Source organism: Falco peregrinus, chromosome 11 (genome assembly GCF_023634155.1).
Source record: "Falco peregrinus isolate bFalPer1 chromosome 11, bFalPer1.pri, whole genome shotgun sequence".
NCBI lineage: Eukaryota > Metazoa > Chordata > Aves > Falconiformes > Falconidae > Falco > Falco peregrinus.
In genome coordinates, this window is record NC_073731.1 from 14,117,514 (window position 1) to 14,137,513 (window position 20,000).

A 20,000-nucleotide genomic window follows, 5' to 3' on the forward strand; every position below is an offset into this window, starting at 1 on the left:
TGCTTTATTTTGTGTGATATATCTGCTTCCTTTCCACACAGGAAGGAGTATATGTCTATGGGCTATACTTGGAAGGTGCCGGCTGGGACAGACGAAATAGAAGACTCGTTGAATCTACACCAAAGATTCTGTTCGTCCAGCTACCTGTGGTGCATATATTTGCTGTTAATAAAACCAGTCCTGAGGATCCCAAGCTTTATGCTTGTCCTCTTTACAAGAAGCCCAAGAGGACAGATCTAAACTATATTACAGTGATGTATTTAAGGACGGTAGTGTCTCCAGACCACTGGGTATTGAGAGGAGTCGCTCTCCTGTGTGACATAAAATAATTTTTTTTTCTTACCGTAACAGAAACAGAATATATGGCACATGTAACCAATTACATGCATAATTCTTCTACTGCTTTCTATTTTGTGCCCATTGCTTATTATACTAGAACTTTCATTTCAGTCTTGGCTTAACAGATTTTTTTCTCTGCTTCAAGTAAATTCAGTTTTTATTGGCTATTTGGTGATAGCTTTAAAGTAAAGTTTTCAGAATAAGTTCACTGATTGTAGTCATTGATGTTTCCATTATATTACTTTAAAAAGTATTATTTGGTTTAATAATTCAATTAATGTAAAATAAAATGTTGTTAAAACTTAAAAACCTTAGCTTTTTCACATTGTTTCTCATATACAGCTTTTAGCTTGTGTTCCAGTGACATACAATGACAACAGAATATAGAATATAACAAAATCTCTAGATACAAGTTTTAAAATATTCCTGGATTACGCATGATTTCCTTTGATTCTGCAGGAAACTTTCTAGTTAAAACAGAAAAGTATATTTGATTCGTATTTTTTCTTGTGGTTTCTCAGGGTGCACTTGTTCCTGTTAGACTATATAGATTAAGAAAAACTACATTAGGAATGTTTGTGTCTAGAATATCTGGCAGAGACCAGTACGTTCTTTGTCCAGTTTTGTTGTGTGGCAGCATAGCTACAGAAGTACGGTGCTAACTACTTAATATGGATGCTTTTGTAATTAAAATAGAGAGCCAGATTACATGCAAGTACAATTATTCTCCTACATCTCGTCTTAAATCTAAAATATAGGCTGGAATCCTTGGAGTGGCTATCACAGCACTATTCTGTGATAAATCTGATGAACATCCGTTAATTTTTGCAGTCGTAATTAGTCTCAAACTAATTCCATGCATGTAATACTAAGCAAGATATGCACTCTACATTACAATGGGGAAACAATGTGTAACCCTGTGAATGCCTCCACAGGTGGATGATGTGCATTGCTCCATTTACAATTGAAAGTCTTTATGGGAAAATACCAGGGAAGGTGCAAATTAGTAATGTGCTGAGTTACATAACTTACAATGAAGACGATTTTACTCTCTGTTCTGTATGGTATCAAGAATAGAGATGAATAGTATATTGTTGAGCTGAACTATTATTGCTATATCTCAACACACACTGCAACAGATTCTTGAGAGCATCTCTTTCTTCTGTTTATCACAGTCTAGTCACTATTTCCCATCTTCTCTGAGCCCGTCTATGGGTTTGTTCTGTTTCCTCAATACCATGTGTTAGTTCATTACTTCCAGGTTACAATGAATGTTAATTTCCATATAGTTTTGCAGTTAGTTTATGGAAATAATCCATGTTTTGTAACAGCAACAATCCACTATCTATTCAGAAGGTTCCTTTTTTGTTTCTGTGTGCTTTAAGAATATTCACAAAGTATTTCTCTGTCTGAGCCATATGTGGGATAGTATTCCTGCAATTAATTTGCTTACAGGCAGCTTTTCAAACATCTAATGAGGTGCAGTTAATTACTTGAATCACCACAAGTCATTCCTCCCAGCTGACATAATCTACAGAAATTCAAGACCTCAATTGAATACCTTTCACTCCCAGGAATGCTCTATACATCCAAGATATTGTAACAAGCATTCAAATTCCTAAATTAACTCTAACAGGTTTTTTTCAAGTTTGAGATACTGCCGTTCAAGTTCTGCAATGGTATTGTGGTGCTTGAATTGACAAATGTCAGCAAACCACAAATATTTAACAGATGGTCAAAAAAAGGCAAATACTTGAAATTGGACATTTAAGTAGTCTCTGTGAAAGCAAGGGTCTAGCTCATGAAGATCTGTGTTTGAGAATATAAAGAACATGTCCAGAATTAGCTGAGAGGGTGCATCCATAGTCTGTATTATTCTTTCCTCGCTTGGTGGAACTGTCACCAGGAAGAATTTTCCTACCCATTTCCTCTGATTTTCGGAGGTAACTTCAAGCAGGTGAGGCAAGGGAAGGCATATTCTTTCCTGCTGCTTTAGACTGGGCACATTAATGGAGCTTCATTGATCTGCTGGTATGCCAAAAGATACTCACTTGTCACAGAAGCGTTTCTTCTTAGCTGATGATTCATGAGAAGTCCGGAGCACGGCTGTATGGTGAGCTTTTATATAACAATGGGTAGAGTTTATAAAAACCATGGAAAAAAACTTGCAAATGGTGGCATCTGAGATTTGTTTTCTGGTCAGGCTGCTATATCTCACAAAACTACTGACTGGAACGGGCTTGTTCCAAGAAAGTAATATTTCAGCTAAACTTTAAATTAAAAGATTTGTTAATGCCATGAAACAATTTTCTTCCTCCACACTCTCTGTTTCTGCCTCTAGATTCTGGTTGGTTATAACTAAAAAGTGTTCAGCAGAGATTCAGAATATTTATATTTTATGGAAAGGCCTACAGTTTTCTTGTTCAGTAATTTCATTCACAGACCATATCTATTCTTAATATTTAATTCATTATTTTTTGATGCTCTGGAAGAACATTTGGCAGCAGCATGGAAGTATAATTCTGTTGATTGAAAATCGAATGTGCGGTATATACAAGCTGCAGTTTTAAGTATATTGATGTTTCTGCTGATTTTTTAACATTTGAGTGTAATTGCAAAGCTGTGACAAGTGTCTTGATCAGATTTTTTTCAGAAGCTGCCAGTATTATTTATGCTCTGGGCAGACATCACACATACTAAACTGAACATTGTAAGATGCGGCACCTGTATCTGCGCCATACAAGCAGGGTATTCCTGAGGCAAGTCTAGTGGTATAAAAGCCAAGAGATGCCTTTTCCAGTGATTAATACTGCCTTCAGAGCATTAGAGAAACCTTCATAGATTAACTTTTAGAAATTCAGGAATACTTACTTTTTTTTAACTTAGCAACAGTTCACAATAAAGGTCAAATCCAAAACCAGACTTTGGAATTAGAAATAACCCATGATTCTTATCTAGCAGAGATTAGGATGGGGAAATAAACAATGGCTAACATGCACGACTTATTTTTATGCCTCTTTATTTCCATTACAATTTCTCATTTCTTACATATAAATATATGCTAAGCAAGGTTGTTAGGGATATCTAAGTCTCTGACTTACTGCATCGACTACTTAATGAAGGAATGACTCAACTAAGGTATTAGTTACATGACTAGTAATGGATATCCAGAATGCAAGACCTGACTTATTGAATTTCCACTGTCTTCACTCTCCCAAATGTCTAAAAGGATTGGTGGTTGTGTTCTGCTAGTTAGAAAGTCCATTTTTGGGGACTTCGACTTATTATCTTGATGATAGACCTATCATTTGCCTTATATTTTTGTATTCTTTATTATTAATCAAGATATTCTTCACAGCATTCAGATGAGGTTCAATCTTTAACAAAATTATTTCATCATTTTTCATAAATACTGAGATCTCAGCCATAATTTATCCTCAATGTCAGTTCCAATATTTACCTTATTTAACATACAGTTAGCAGTATTTTTCTCCCCAAGCATCATTCAGCTCCAGGGAAATGTGATTCCACTCTCTGGGTATTAGGAAAACACTACCTTTTATTCTTTCTATGACCTATCTATCATTCTAATGATACATATGATGTTAAAGAAGGTCCTCTCTGACCCCTTGCCTTTCTCGTCACCCCTGCCCCAACTTCTGGACTTTCCTTGTGGATCTGCAACTTCTAATGTCTTACAATATCAACAGGTTGACTCCTCCAATTCACCTTGCACTTCATTTTTCCAAAGCGATCTTGGCAGCTCATCTTAACAGATAAACTGCCTGCAGCTTCCTGCATATATTCACTAACCAGTAATTCCTCCCACCAAGGTTTATATTTGACATTCAGATTAGTGAAGTGGTTGTTCAAGAGGTTAGCTAATTAAAACTCTTAATATTAATTTCTCAGAGTCTGCTGGCTAATCATGAAAGCGGGATTTCTGTGAACAGACACTCAAAGGCAGAATGATTATTTGCCTTACAGACACTGTAATTGAGAGAACTGCATTAAACAGACAACTGCCCTTCATTCTTGCAGCTTCAGATGATTTATGATCAGGCTGCTGTATGGTCGTGGAAATGAACAATGGTTAGGGTCACCCTCTTTCTGGGGGGATGTTTATGATGCAAAAAGCTATGGCCTCAAAAGACACTGGAATTAACAGTTTGTGATCTTCTCACTGGGCACGAGCACAAAAAAGGTAAAATTACTGTAATGTAAATGGCTGGCCATGTAAATGGGAAGGATTTAACCTGCATATTTATAGTCTAGAGAATTTAATCCAAACAGTACCCTTCTCTCTCTCTTCAGTCATAGCACATGGGAAACCCATGAAACAGGTTCCCCATCTCATTGATTCATCCAGGGGATATTTTTGATACAAAATGCTAGACTATAAAATATCACCTCTTTCTCAAGAGACACATCCTGCTGCTCTTCAAAGTCTGTTTTTCTCAAAAAACCCCAAATGCTGCAGACAAGATACTAAATGCTTGTCTCAGCATTTGGGAAGCCTTTTACTGAGGGAATTCAGGTCCTACCTACTAGGCACCTGGCAGCAGAGCAGACAGAAATCATCTGTGCCTCTTCGAAAAAGTCCAGCATTATGATCATTGGATGAGATGTATATCAAACCGTACAAGGCAGCTTTCCTTTTCTGTATCAAGGTTTCCCTTGGTGAGAAGGTATTCAATGGAGATTTCCTCACAGAAAAAGCTACCACTACAGAAGAGAGATTTCTGTCAGTTCTACTTTATAAAGAATAATTTGATATTACTCTTTCCTTTCTTTGTTCTGTGATTCATAGCTTCCTACTTTCTCCTTGTGAAAAACGAGCAGAAAAACTGAATGCTTTACTGTCTGCTTCTTACCATCGTTTCCTCAGTGCTGGGATCTTTTAATTTTGTTCATCATAGCAGACTTCTATAGTCCAAAATGCAATTCTTAATAAAACATTCTTGAACAGGGGATTTTTATTTAGGAAATTTAATTAGGAGTCAGGGATTGTTGTAAGAAATTCAAACTGTAATAAAAAAAAAGTTGTTTCCTATTATATTACTTGGCCGCAAATAACCATTACATTTCTGTACTTCTAAGACTTTTAAATATAGGAATGTCTGGGTCACATTCACAAATCACTAAACACAGGGCCATATGAACCATTCAACAATATTTTATGGAAAAGATTTAAAGCAATTTCTTCTTTATAAGACAGAGAATGTAAGCTCTGTATTGAAATTAAAAAAAACCTATCTAAACCATTCCCTCCATAGAATCATTACACAGAATAAGTTCCATGAGACAGTTAGACCTCAAAAATCAAACAGCTATTTCAGTTCATTAAGTAGTTTACAAAACTTTAGTTAAAAAAAAAAACCAAACACAAAACAAAACAAACCCCCCACCAAGACACCCCCAAAAAAATGAAACAGACAAAAACCCCAAACCCCAAACAAAAACCAAAAAAACCCAAATCTTTGCACTCATTTATTTGTTGTCATCAAGAAACGCATAGCCCGAAGTATACAAGCTGTACCATATGACAGCTGAAAAATGGAGCTGTCCATTTTGCTCAAGTACTAGTCGTTCTTTTTGTATATTTACAGCCAGGCCCTTACATCTGGAACTGCAACTAGCAGCAACTTATGCTCATTAATTCCAAGTCTGCATCTACAGTACTGGGTGATTTCAACCTGCACTCCAGCACTGCGCAGCTACCATGAGACATTTCTTATACTGAGCACGTTCTCCTGCATGTAGGCAGGTAACTTGAGAAACAGGACAATTATCAGTTATAAGCACTTAGCTAAAAATAATGAGATTTAATGTGTAAATGTGTACTATGGCCAGTTATCAGAAGAAATTCTCCTGCTTCCTAATGCACAACACATTTAAAAATTTTGTATGTTGATCTGTCGTATAACCATTTGCTGTAGCCATGTTCTCATACAAAATACTGTAAGATCATTATGAGTATTACTAAGATGCATAAATTACCCACTTCCCAAAGTCCAGGTTTCAAGGTGCAAGTCAGACAATTTAGTTTTTCCAAAGATATTTCAGTATATGCAGCTCCAAGACAAGATCTCTCTTCTAAACACCAATGTGCTTGCAATCACAGTTGTAGCTTATGTGTAAGTCTCATTTGCATAATACTGCTCAGAGCTACCTTTTTTGTCCTTTTTTCTTATCTCCAGAAGGCCTATGGAAGGATTCTGCTTAGATGAACTTTTATTTCAGTTCAGTAGGTACTTATATGAATTAGAATTCTATGGACACCATCCACATTCAATGATTCAACACTAAAATTCTTCTGCTTCCTTTCCTAAACGCATATTTCAAATCTTTTAAGTGATTTATTTGAATAACATTGTAGGTGCTGGTCCTCAGCTCAGACACTTTAGCCTCTACTGAGCTTGGAAAGATCTTTACTGACAGCTCCTCTTGGCTTTGTAATGAAAAAAATGAGCCAAAGTGTATTCACTGCTGCAGCACACCGCCGTTTCAAAACACAAGTGTAAATAGCCAGGTGCCTGTCAGGCACACAGGCAATTCTTACACAGCCACTGTACAGGGCAGCGACTCCCTCCATTTTTCATCTAAATCCCGAGTTTAGGTACAACACGTCATTCTTCACATCTCAGCAACCCTGTACCCTGCAGCTTCACATACACAAGGTAGAAACGAATAAAATTTCACTAAGAGTTTAGATCTCTTTGCACTGCAGTTTCCAAGGTTTGTCTCTATCCCATAAACAAGCTTATTATAAAGGACTATGTTTATAAAATTTATAAAATTCATTTTATAAAAAAATGAATAATCACTGGTCATGGGGCGGCATGATGTGTGTAACTTGCACTGACAACTGATAACATTCTTTAGGATACTGCCTAAGACAACTTAGGAAAATGTCTGTTACTCAGCAAATGTCATAGCAGAAACATGCAATTTCTCCATGAAACAGATTTTTCTCTTTAGAAAGTTTCAGAGACAAATCACGGATGTTACTTTCTGCATATACGAGGCTAGTGGTTATCGTTTTCAGGTAGCAGAAAGCCCAAACTCTTGCGAAGGCTTTGTCTCTCACCCACAGGAACGTCCCGTGGTGAGCCACTGGTTATGCTGTTCCCACAGAAAAGGCTTGTCAGGGGAGGTTATTAAAAGAGACACTGAGCTTTTCCAAAATGCACCTTTGCCCTCAAAATATAGTAAATTGCATTTACTATGCTCAACAGTCATAGGAGTATAATAATCTCTGTGATGCAGTGTAACTGCAAGGTAGCTTCTCCTTAATACATCTCAGAGGTTTGGTCCAGCCTAGAGGTAAAGGAACAGGAAAGAAGCTATAGAGTCCTGCATTTTAAATAGCATTTGCAGTCATTCGGCTACAGAAAGAGGTGTTTGCCACAGCAAACAAAATCCTTAAGCTGAACAAAGCTTCCTCAACTCATTGCACTGTATTTTTTTTCAAACTGAAAGGACCCCAGGTCCTTTCAAATTTGGATAGTTTTAGTGCTTCACTTGGTTATTTTCAAACTGTTCTTTTCATCCACTAACACTGATAAAAGATCAGGTTAAATTTTAGTATTAATAGAACCATGAATAAATATTACAAAAAATGCAGCAGACCCAGGTTTTACAAACTACTTTCAGTGGTATTTCCCCCCCAAAAGACTTGGATTTATAGGACGAATACCTTTCCATCTCTAGAAAAATAACCTCCCTTTCATTACAGTGATTTAAGACAACAGTATTTGTTCAGTTTTCTAATAGCTTCTTAATGGGCACAATGAAAATATACCTGTTCAGTTTACTCTGATCCTTTTTTTTTTTCCTCTCCAAAAAATTCATGTAGATAACACTAGTGAAAGCAGTTGACTGCTGGCACACAGGTGCTGGGAGTCATCTTCGGAGCAGAAGTCCTAACTAAAAAATGTAATTAATACACCTGGAAACAACAGCAAGCAGTAGAGATTTACATGTGAAGTAGGTGCACCCCGCTGAAGCTGGTGGTGCTATCTAGGTAGAAAAGGTTTCTTTCCATTTATTTAAAGGTTTCTGTTGCCTGGCCCGAAGGAAGCTGGAAGATATTTTGCTCGGTTGCCCGGTGGTTTTGTTGGTTTGAAAGCAGATGTAGCATGCATGGTCTTCAGGTGCCAGGAGGAAAGGCCGACCCATAGGCACTTCCAAATGGGATCAGGTGTTGGGCTTCAAGCAAAACATTTCTGTGAGGTGTAACCATGGACAGGAGCCTCTCAGCTGAGTCAAACCACGTCAAACAGCAGCCACCTGTTAGTTTTCCTGGCCACATTTCTCAGCAGTCTGGTATTGCAGGTGCTCTCTGGTTGCTTCCTTCAAGGACGCGTGATAACTGCAGGTAAGAGAAATGCAGGTTTTTTACTGATGTTTCTTATATCTATGTGTAATTTGTCCTAGCACACACAAATACAGGTTCAGGTAAAATAAGCAGGCTTTTTCCTGTTTTATCTTCATCCCTTTGAGGCAAACAGTAGGTGTGCATTTAATCTTTTAAATCCAGGGGATCACTGATTTCTTTAAACATCACAGAGTCTTTTCATTGTTCCTGGTGACACTGCTGTGGCTGAACATGCTTTTTCAATTAGATCTTCATTCTTCGTTCCTTCTCACTGTTCCCCAAGTCTTCAGTAATATCTGTAGCAAACATAATTATTCTACAGGAACAGAGTATTTATTTTACTGGGATAGTAAAAAAATTCATCTCAACGAGCAACATAAAAAATATCACCTGAGGCAGATATTAGGGGTTTCAACTAACCCAGGGTGTTTGGGATCGTCTCTTTGAACAACCCCAAATGCATGTTCTTTCTCTCTTTGAGAGTAATTCCCCCACCCCACCCCTTCAATCTTTTTCTCTCACTTTAGAAAACTTGAAGGAAATATCTTTTTGGCCTTCAGTCAACTAAACAACCATGGCAAATTCCTTCTGCCTGGAGTTAGCTGTTGAGATGTAACTGCTGTCCTGGCAGCTCATGTGCTGAGGAATTTAATGATTTTATGATCTCACAGCATTGATGCTGTGACTAGTTACTTTCTCAAAGCATCAGTCTGGTGCTGTGTTGTATTTGAAATTAATAGACATCATCAATGTTTAAGCAATTTTTTTTATATATTCCAGCAGCATTTAACAGACCGATATGAAATCTTATCCCCAGTTCAATTTTGAACGTTTCTTCTATAATCTGTTAGGATCTGTACGCTTTCTTCTTCCAGATTCTGGTGTATAATCTCACCAATTACACATGATTTAGGGAAGGCTTAGTTTTACTAGTCAGTGCAAAGAGAATAAGGACAATGACACAAATCTAGTGCAAGGCAGATTTAGTCGCCTTTTCCCAGGCAGAGAAGCATTCTAAACCCTCCAAATTCACACATCATGCTAGGGCTGACCTGTGCCCCGACTTCAACTTGGAAACCCAGCTCAGACCTGACATGCAGCTCTGCAAATTCACGTTATACATGAGTAATTGCATTTACTGTTATTAAAAACTAATCAAATGTGGACGTCACGAACAGCATGAAGGCCACCGAGGCGCCCGAGCCTGGACAGAGTAGAATAATTTTTAAAAAGGCGGGGACGGGATCTCAGAGGCGCTTTCTCGGCTTTTTGGTGTTTTGTTTTTTCCCTTCCCCTCCCGAGGCAGCCGCCGCGCTGACGGCACCAGCGCCCGGGCTGCGCGCCGCGGGGCGACCCCGTCCCCGCACCGCACCGCACCTGGGCCGGCCCCGGCCCCGTCCCCGCCTCCGCCGCCGCTACAAAAGCGGCCGCCGGAGCCCCCGTGGCGCCCGCTCCCACGCCGCCGTCCCCCGCCGCGGAGCCTCCGCGGGCAGCGGGAGCCGCAGCCGCAGCCTGGCCGGGCCCCGCGCATGGGGGGCCGCTCCGGACATGCCCTTCTCCGCGCCGGCGGCGCCGCTCGGCTTCGCGCTGCTGCTGCTGGCGGCCGCGGGAGGGTCCCTCCCGGCCGGGCGGGTGAGTGCCGCGCCGTGCGCCCGGCCTGCGCGGCCGCGCTGAGCCGCTGGGGCTCCGCCTGCCCCCGTCCCTGCCCGGCCGGGGCAGCTCCGCGCCCGCGGTGTCTGCGCGCCGCGGAACGGGACGCGGCTCGTGGCGCCCGGGGGACGCGCCGAGGCTGCCACCGGGTGCGCGCGCCGGCCGGCACTCGCGGCGGGACGTGGCCGCCGGGCTGGGGCGGGGGGACACCGCGTGCGCCCGCGCCGGGGTCCGGGGGCGAGCTGGGGCTTCGCGGGAGCGCCGCCGCCGGGACGCTGCCGTCGGGGGTCGCGCCCCCGGCCCCCCGCGGGAGCCCCGCGCTCGTCCGTAGCGCCAGAGGGGCGCGGGGGGAGCCGGGGGGGGCGCGGAGCCGGCTGCGGGGGGCGAGCGCGGAAGAAGCGAGGGGGGGGCTCGCCGTGACTGCCCCCGAGCGGGGACCGCGGCAGGCGGTCGCGCAGCGCCGCCTGCCCCCAGCGCCGGGCCGGGGCCGGGGGTCCCTCCGTCGCGGGGCCCGTGGGCGCGGCGGGGCGCCGGGCCGGGGAAGCGGCGTGTAACGAACTGTCCGCGCTGAGCAGCGGGAGCGGGAGCCGGAAGGGGCGATGCGCGGCGGCGGCTGGGTACGGGTTGGTGGGGCTGGGGACAGAGAGCGACAGAGGGAGCGGGCGGGGATGGAGGCTGCAGCGCCGGAGGTGGCAGAAGGGCTGCTCCGAGCTGAGGGCTGCGGAGGGCGGGGAAGGGACGGTGAAGCTGGTGGCGGGCCAGCCTGACCGTCTGTGAGGTTTCTCTTCAGCTGCCAAAAGTTTTTGAGGTGACAGGCTGACACGGAGCAGCGCTAAGGTCACCTGTTTAGTTCCCAACTAGGTCTCCAGCTGTAGGGTTTTCTGAGGTATTGGCTTCTGGGAGGGTCGGGTGGTTTTGTTTTCTTTGCTATGAACATTGGGCCCTTAAAGAAGCAACAGGCACAAGCTGCATCAGGGAGGATGCCAGCCAGGAAAATATCTTCGCTGTGAAGATGATCAGGTGCTGAAATGGGGCTCTAGAGAGGCTGGGGAGCCTCCATCCATGGAGGCAGCTGCTACGTGACAGGAGAAGGCACTGAGCATCTTGAGCTTGTACCACTGAGCCCAGCTAGTGATGGGGCAGCCAGGGGTGGAGGATCAAAGCCTAGCAAAGCCCTAGCAAAGGGGTCTCTAGCTGGAGACAGAACTGGGGGAGGTGAGAAGAAAGGCTTCTTGGGTCTCAGCACTATGGTCACCCTTTGACTTCAGTCTTGCAGTAAAATGAGTGCTTTTATAGCCTTCTCTGACACTAGAGGGTCTTATCTGACAACTTGTCTGGAGCAGCGATTGTGCTTGTACGCTCAGAAAATGTACAAAATGCTCTGCTCAGTCCTGAGTACACAAAAGCACGGGACTTCTGCTGTCGGGAGTCTCTTCTCAGGTTAAGTTCAGAATAGTTTTAAAGATAATATTCAAAATAAACTGAAAATAGCACTGCTTAGGCAGTAGTGGATGGTAAAATCTAGGTGACCACAATTAGCTGCAAGGTCTTCTGGTTTAAATGGGCGAGACAGGTGTGAAAGGCAGGTAGAATGATTTGATGCAGTGTTGGGGGAAGAAGTATTTTATTGGTGCTGTGACTGTTGTTTTGCTTTGACCTTCCCGCTCTCTCCCCCAGCCCCTCAAACGAGTGAGAAAGGGAGAGGATAAAGCTGAGAATGTACATTGAAGGAATAAAAATCTAAGTCCAGAGTTTTTATTTGAGGTGGTGCTGCTTACTTGCCATCAACTTAAATGCAGGGTGACTAGAAATTACTTAGTAAGTGTCTAGATCTTCCCTACTGCATTGAGGGTAGTAAAATGACCAAGAGCTGGTAGCACGCGGCTGCATTGCAGAATCTTATTACTAATGACAAGCCCGTGTCCTTTCCCTGCTTGGCCTTGAGCAGTAATGTCCTGCTGCTGACAGAGCTGACACACAGCTGGACCCTGGTTCGCTACCATCGGGTTCTCTCTTGGATTTGGATTTCAGATTCCAGTTTTCTGTGTAGTACTTATGTTCAAAGGTTTGATAAAATAATCCTGAAGAAAGCCGTTTTAATGCTAGTGAAGAGCAGACAGGAACTGTGCCACGGTTCTTAATCGGGGGTTCTATTCTTCAAACTACCCCGGTGCTTCTGTTCACAGGCTAAAATGTGAGTAATACAGGCTCCTGGGTGGAAGTACAAACAGTTGAATTCAGTGAAAAGGTTACAGATCTTTTGCTTTCCTCAGCTCTTATTTCCGAAGTGCTCTTGTATGGAAATAGAAAGTTCATCAATATCAACATTAGTTAGAGCATATGGATATTTTGGTATGGGTATATAATTGGCACTCTCAATTACTATGGTGTTATTCGGGTTTATTTGGATACAGGTGCTAATCTCTTTCCCAAACCAACAGTCAGCATGATTTCTTAGCTTGCAGTTGTTAGGGGTGCATATAGTTACCGCTACTTGCTCACCGTTCTGAAGCCTGCTGCGTCGGCTTCTAGTTCTGCAGCATCTGCTTCTTTAACTGTGGGTGTCTAGGATCAGGTTTTTGTCTCTGAGAGTGCTGGCCATGATGAAAAGATGCAGTGTGAGGGGGTGGGTTTGAATGTTTCGTTAATCTGCTGTACTCTGCCCTTGATAGGGCAGGGGTTCCTGTGTGAATGTCCCAGCACAGGCTTGCAAGACCGTGCCTATTGTGACTTCTTGCCTTCTGTTGCATGCCCTAATGCTGGGAGAACTTAGCTAAGGCTCCTGACTACCACTGTCCTGTAGATTTGTGTTCTTTAGAAAGGATTAGGGTGGGAAAAGGTTTGTAGAGCTTGGCTGAAGAACAAATACAAAAGTGACCTGGACACAAGTGACTCCATGCAGAAGCAAGGTTGGGAGGTTGGACTGCATCTTGATTAGTTGGGTTTGTACCTGGGGAAAAATCCCTCCATACTTAGATTGGCTGGAAGTTCTGAGTTATTCTCCCTGTGTCGCACAACCCCCCACCCCCTACCCCCACCCCCCTTATTTTCTGCTCCCGAAAGCTTGCATGGAGCTGGTTTTCGTGTTGCCTGCACTCTGAAAATCAAAAAGTGTTAGACCAGTCTTAGCAGCACGTACTAGTGGTGGTATAGAAAGCGTGAACAGACAAGGTCTGACGCTGTGCCACCTTGCTGTAGTTATCAAAGGATTCTTGGCTGGCTTCTAGGTAATGGGCTTCTTTACCAGGAATCTGGCCAGGTTCTTAAAAACTTAATATTTGTAGGACACTTAAATTGATGACTATATTAGTACGGTGTAAAACTTTGAATTGCTTAATAATACAATAATCTAAATTAATACAGATTAAATTGTCCCAAATTACTGAAACCTTTATGTATTCATAAATAATGTGGTGGCTTTTGGTGGTTTTGGTTGGTTGGTTTTTGGAAACAACTCTAATTTTCTGGAAACTGTGTAAAGCTGGTGACTGTACATGTGCTATAAAGCCAGATGGCCTAACACAGCAGATCTGATTATAGAAGCTAAAAAGATATGTGTTTACTTGTTATAATATCCCAAACCTATGGGGGGGGGGGGGGGGCGGGACAACAACAAACATGTCATGCTTAAGGGGCAAGAACTCCAAGGGCCAAAGGAAGGGACTGTATTTCACGCAGCAGAACAAGGACTTGGCCTTTGGCATTGTTTTAAAGCTCTAATGTCTGGTCTGGGCAAGTTTAAATTAGTGAAACAGTTGTCAAATCTTTCTACCTTCCCCGTATTTCTAGTGCCATTCCTGTACCCCACCACCAAACTAGGCAGCAGTCTGGAAGAGTTTGGACAAAAGTGTTTGAGATGAAGTGTGGGCAGATAGAGCTGGGCATGGAAGGACATGTTCCGTGGCTGTGCCAGCAGTGGAAGCACTTGTAGCTCTCTTCTCCAAGAAGAAAAACTCATAAAGTGAGGGAAGTGACAGAGCTTTGCAAAACTGAAACTCCTGTCTTCCAGAAGTTGTAGCTCTACAGCTGCAATAAAGTTTAGTGAAACTGGGCCTGATATGCAAAACATAAACAGTTGTCTGCTAGCTGTCACACAGATTTTTGAAGGTATTGTATCATATCCTGTTTCTGTTAGCCTGTCAAACTGATTTGAGCTTTAATTTGCTGCACTGATTGATCACCAGTTACTTGAGAGGACAAACCAGGAGGAGTTGTTATCTCTGAAATCATGGGGCCTTTGCTACTTTACAACTTGGATAAGTCCTTTGCGAAACTGATTGTTTCCTTCTGCAATGCTGTAGTGAAAAGAAAGCTATTATCTTTGTGTTCGGCTTCTTTCATTAAAAACTTCTGCATGTCTTCCTCTGTGGTAAACCAGTGTATGTACTGCCGCCAAGGCTGTCTGCTCGTTTCCTTGGCACAGCACACCAGTTCTATTAGTTTATGTCTTGACAAAAGTAGGTTTACACAATAGCAGATATGTCTTTGCCTTGGAAAAAAGTTCTCTGCTCATTAGATAAGTGACCTTCTATTTAAGCCCTACAATGTTGTTTTCTTGTGAAGCTGAATTAAAACATCGGGCAGGAACTCTTTTAATCAGATCTTCCTAGCCTAGCTAAACAAGAAAAAAACAAGTTTAATGCTTGCATTCAATGCTTCCCATCAGAAGAGGGATAGAGTAAAAAGTATCTAGGCATCTCTAGCTTGCCAAATGGGAGGTAGTCCCTTCAAATGTCATAGTTTAAAACAAAATGCAGCAAACTTGAACTTATGATAGGAGAATACAGGCTTGCTGCTGGTGGCGGAATGCTGTTCTTTGATGCCTCTTTTTGTTCAGTATTGGAAACTCGCATTTGTCAATTGCAACCACGCTGGTCTGTGATCTGCTGCATTCCAGTGATCCTTTGGTGTCAACGTGAAGGAGCTTATAAAACGCGTGCCAATCTTCACAGGTAGGAGGAGAATCTGCAGGCAGAGTTGCAACAGCATCATCTGTGGTTTGCTAGCATACGTGTGTGAAGTCCGCCTCTCTCACTGCTCAAGGGAAGCAGGTAACTCTACTCTTACTGCCACAAATGTGGACGCACGCAAAGGGAGACTCCCTGCGCTTTTATCAGGACTTCAGTAAGCCTTGCAGACCATGTTCTGGGGATGCAGTGTGACAGAACTCTGTGGAGAACGAGTGGATTTCTGCCAGTTACCTTCCCCTTAATCTTTATGGTCTTACCTTCTTAAAGCAATGAGCAGTAACCCCTGCCCTCCGATGTACGTGAATGAATCGATGCAGCTTGCTAAGCGCAGACATGATGGCATAAGAATCTCATTCCCAGATGCTTATGTGAAAACCTTGTGAGCAACCCTCTGCCCCAGGTTCAAGTGTGGCTTCTTAATAGTCTCATAAATACTGCAGCTGTGCATGGAATAGACACAGGCTTCATTTAATTGAATGAACAATTAAAAAATGGTAACTGGATAGAGGAAATTGTAGTTTACACATGGAAAAGAATTCCTTCAGCTGGTCATTTTACTGACGACATCTTATTGCTCTTTCACTGTAATTGGTTGTTAATGGATTGTCCTCTTAGTGCAGTCTGGTATTGACTACTATTTTTCTTGCAATTGATTGCATTTCACTATTAGTTCAGCCTCTCGCCATCTTTCTCCTGAATTGTTTTATGCTGGCTTTCCTAATTACCGTATTTTTCTGTCTTGTGCTATTCTGTCCATTGAGCTCACCTGCATTCTCCTATTCTGTTGTTGCCTGGTCTCACTCATGCCCTGCCACAGTCTCAGTGCCTTTTTTGATGCCTTTGGGACAATTTTTGAAACTTGCTTTCTTGTCTTGATGGAGTTTTAGCTGTGGTTTGCTGCTGCCCTTTTCCTTGCTCTTTTGCCGCTCCTATGCACTCTCTCTGCTGCACTACAGGAGAGGTTCAGGAAAGCAAACCTGATTTCTTGTTGTGCCTTCGAACTAGCTAAAGAGTCAAGATCTGTGTGGAACAGCCTTCTGCAGATGTTAGACTATGAACTCCTTGAGCACATCTGCGAACTCTTTTGGTGTCCTGCATTCTTCGCTACCTCCTTTTTCCTTAAAGGACAATGCGCATGAATTAGCTTGCCATCTAAATTTTGCTGTACTTGGGGCATATTGTCTTCTCATCCACTCGTGCCTCTTACCATTGCTCAGACTGATTTTTCACCTGCCCCCCTTTGTGTTACCCATGAAGCAGTTTCTTGCCAATTGTTAAGCAAACATCTTCAGGGCAAACAGGAGGGGGGGTGCGTATGGACGTATCTGCATAGGACAATCTCTGAGATCTTGCTCTCTTTTTAGACTTACATTTCTGACTAGGACATTTTGGTAACCCTTCTGACATCTGCAGTTCTGGTGCTGCTCGGCACATCAGTCTGAGAACAGCCATGCTGAAAGGCCAGCCTGAGTAAAAAGATGGAGGAAAACGCGTGCTGTCATATATATCCTTCTCTAAGTGGGAGGGATGGTGGGCACTGAGACTTTTGCATTGCGAACATCTCTGGTGCTTGGCAGAAGCTTGTGGAACAGTCCTACACCAGAGCACGCTTTTGTGGCAGCATGCTTAGTTTAGACTTGACTTGTTCTTACATGTGGATAAGCCAAATGCAGACAAGAAGCTCAGCTATCAGAAGAGCTGCCTCTGGAGTGCTCTGGCTCTGTTCATAATGGGTATTTCTCCGATGCTTTGGAAGGTGGTCCAGCTGCTTGTGAGCATGTCCTGTGTTGAAGCAAGCTGAGGAATGGCAGCTGACGCTATAACCAAGCTTTACCACGCTGTCTACTGAGCTCTGATAATTGAGGGAGACATAAAAAACTCCTTCCGGAGGAGTGTGTGGATTACACCTCTTAAAATCAGACTCAGGATGTTTCAGGACATGTGGCATCAGTCTTCCTTTCCCTCTGAATTCTGCTGGCAATAAACTTCTATGTGTTTCTTTCCCATAGAAATCAACTGTCTTATTCTTCCTTTTTATAATATTCCTACTTCCTTTCTATTCTGTAGATATCAGCACTGCTCGTGGTATTGACCAACATCTCCTGGATGCAATATTCATCCTTAAGTAGTGTTTTGTTCTGGAAACTGGAAAACCTTTTTTTCTCAAGCCTATTCCTGTTGTTTCATTGCAGCTCAACTCTTTGCAACTAAGCTTCAAAGAGTTTGTTTTTAATGTGACCAGATTATGAGTCAAATCTGGTATTTGCTCATCTCTTTCATCAGTCCAGTCTTTCTCTGTAGCTGAAGAAAGCCCTCATAAAATTAGTGTAATTGGACTGCATGACAATGTAGGGTGTGACAGGGGTGAGTAAAGGAGGGACAGCAAGTAGGTGACTTCTTAACTGCAGCATGTGTGACTCAGTCCTCTAAGAATCTTTTAGAGCAAATAAATCAGAGGATTACCTTGTTACCTTGTTAGGTGTCGAAACCCACCACCACTTAAAAAAAAAAAAAAATCAAACCCCACCATAAAACAGAAAACAGAACTGAACTTCCGTAGCATTGTAGAACATTTTTTTTTTTTCTTTGAAGTCATTAGTAGGACAGTAGGTGAGAGGGTATGGTATGTTCCTGCCATTGTTAAGATCTCATCACCAAATCTTTTATTTTTTCAAGATGACATAGTCGGCCTTTAACAGAGAGAAGAAAAGACAAAGGTCTGTTCTCAGTTAGATGGAGTGACTCTGTTTTTAAGTTAGTTGTTAGATTTGAGGCCATGTATGCACAAAGCATATGAGAAAGTATTTGATGTGCATGTTAGCAGCAGCCTTGGTGGATGTGGCTGAAGATTGTATTCTGTGCTGTAGTTCATCTCTAAAGCCACATCTATGGGGAGAGGTTGGAGACGTTAGACTAGCTTTCTCTTGACTTTTGTCTCTCAGTGATATTTGTCTCTTAGTGTTTTGCTGAGTGGAAAATGAATCCTAAGCAGAGCATGCCATACATGCTGTCAGCAACCCAGCAGGGATTTTTTGCTCCCTCCTGTAAAGGAGACTAACTCAGAACTACTACAGGTAAAGTAATGGCAGAAGCCTTGATCCCTCTTGGAGGGTGTTTCTTGTCTAGTTTTCTGGTTCTGCAGGTACCTGGTAGAAATTCTGAAGTATAGGGTTATTGTAACTACCAAGCTGTGGTGTGAAAAGGTAGTAATTGCTGCCTTTCAGACCTTCTGGGAGAGTCTGACATGCCTGATACCTGTGGGCTGCTATCGCAAGATTTGTTTCCTGACATGCACAGACTCCTAGCAATGCAGTAGTCTTTTCATAAACTTTTTTCCAGATGGAAATTGGTAACTTTTTTTGCTCCTCTGTCATGCCTAGAGAGCTGTACAGAAGCTGCTGAAGAGCTGCTGTAAGACTTTTTGGGATACCGAAAGGGTTGGATGTACAGAAGCATTGGCAAGCATCAGGTGCCTTCATAGCAAATTGGAGGGGGGCAACCAGGAAACTTTCAAAATCCTTGGTTTATAAGTTATAGAATGCTCTATTCGAGTTACTACTTTATGAAATTAATCGATTTACTCATCCAGACTTTTTCTTTGTGTTGTCCAGACTCGGAGTGAGCCCCTTGCGAGCTGGAGTAGGGTGGCTGGCTGAGGTGCCCGCCTGGTTTGGGAGGTCCAGGAGCCTGGTGCCTTTATGTCTGGCTGTGACTCCTCTACAGACTGACTGATCATTGCACTGGGGAGTTTTGTATGCGGAAATCTGAACTCTGCGCCTATTGGACAGAATCCTTTTGTGAGAATTTAGGCATTTGCCTGGATTTTTCAGTCTTTCAGTGAGTGAAATCGAGGAGGAAGCATGAAGGGAACAGCAGCGTCTAGGGAGGCGACAGCCTGCCTCGTGCCTTGATGCCACTAGAGGTGGTACTGCTGTTGTGGAAAGAGCCAGATCCTGGGGAAAGAACAACACTTCCACGCAAGTCACCTATAAAAGTGTTGTGGATACTGGTACAGCTGCGCATGGGCTACAGATAATAGATGCAGTGCTGTATCAATGGATTAATGATATTCAGTTAAGTCAATCATCATTTTCCTCCTTCAGTCCTATTCCTCCCAAATAAAAATACTCTGGTGTTTGTACAGCAGCTAGTTACACGAAACAAATTAAGCTTTTAGTTTTTACCCCTTGAGAAGGGAAAATGAAAGGTACAGTATTTGATCTGAATTACTTGAAATAGCTGTTGGTGTTTGTCAGATGTTGTGGTGTCCTCTAATCTATTGCTCTTCTCATTACCGTTTCTTAGTAAAGAAAAATTCATCAAGTACCATTTGAAATGCATCACTATAAGAATATAAAAAAAAAAAGTCCGTTCCTTTTAAGCTCAGTGACACTGCAAGCAGAGTACACTTTGGGGAAAAAAAAAAAAAAAAAAGACAGGAAGCTATTATGTGGTGTTTACAGTGACACTGTGTAGTTATAAATTGCACATCAAATAAATTCAGATGTATTTGTAGTAGGCTTCCTTCAAAAAGCCTCAAATCCTTAATACGTACAGCTTCTCTCAATGAAATACCAAGCCTCACAGAGATGGTATGGTATAAAGGTGGTCAGAAACACCCTGTTCAAACAGTATTTCAGAAAACTGCTCCAACACAGTTT

The 20,000-nt window shown here is 42.6% G+C and overlaps 2 protein-coding genes across 2 annotated transcripts in view; both read left to right on the forward strand.

The window, feature by feature from the left end:
- The window catches only part of DNAH8 (dynein axonemal heavy chain 8), a 137,287-nt gene extending 136,958 nt beyond the window's left edge, over positions 1 to 329 (forward strand). Inside the window, 1 exon segment of the mRNA XM_027788521.2 lies at positions 42 to 329. Coding sequence (XP_027644322.2) covers positions 42 to 329 — 288 coding nt within the window.
- Positions 330 to 10,186: 9,857 nt separating this feature from the next.
- Positions 10,187 to 20,000, forward strand: part of GLP1R (glucagon like peptide 1 receptor) — an 89,816-nt gene continuing 80,002 nt past the window's right edge. The window contains exon 1 of the mRNA XM_055816526.1: positions 10,187 to 10,351. Coding sequence (XP_055672501.1) covers positions 10,268 to 10,351 — 84 coding nt within the window. The 5' untranslated portion in view covers positions 10,187 to 10,267. The remainder of the gene's footprint in view (positions 10,352 to 20,000) is intronic.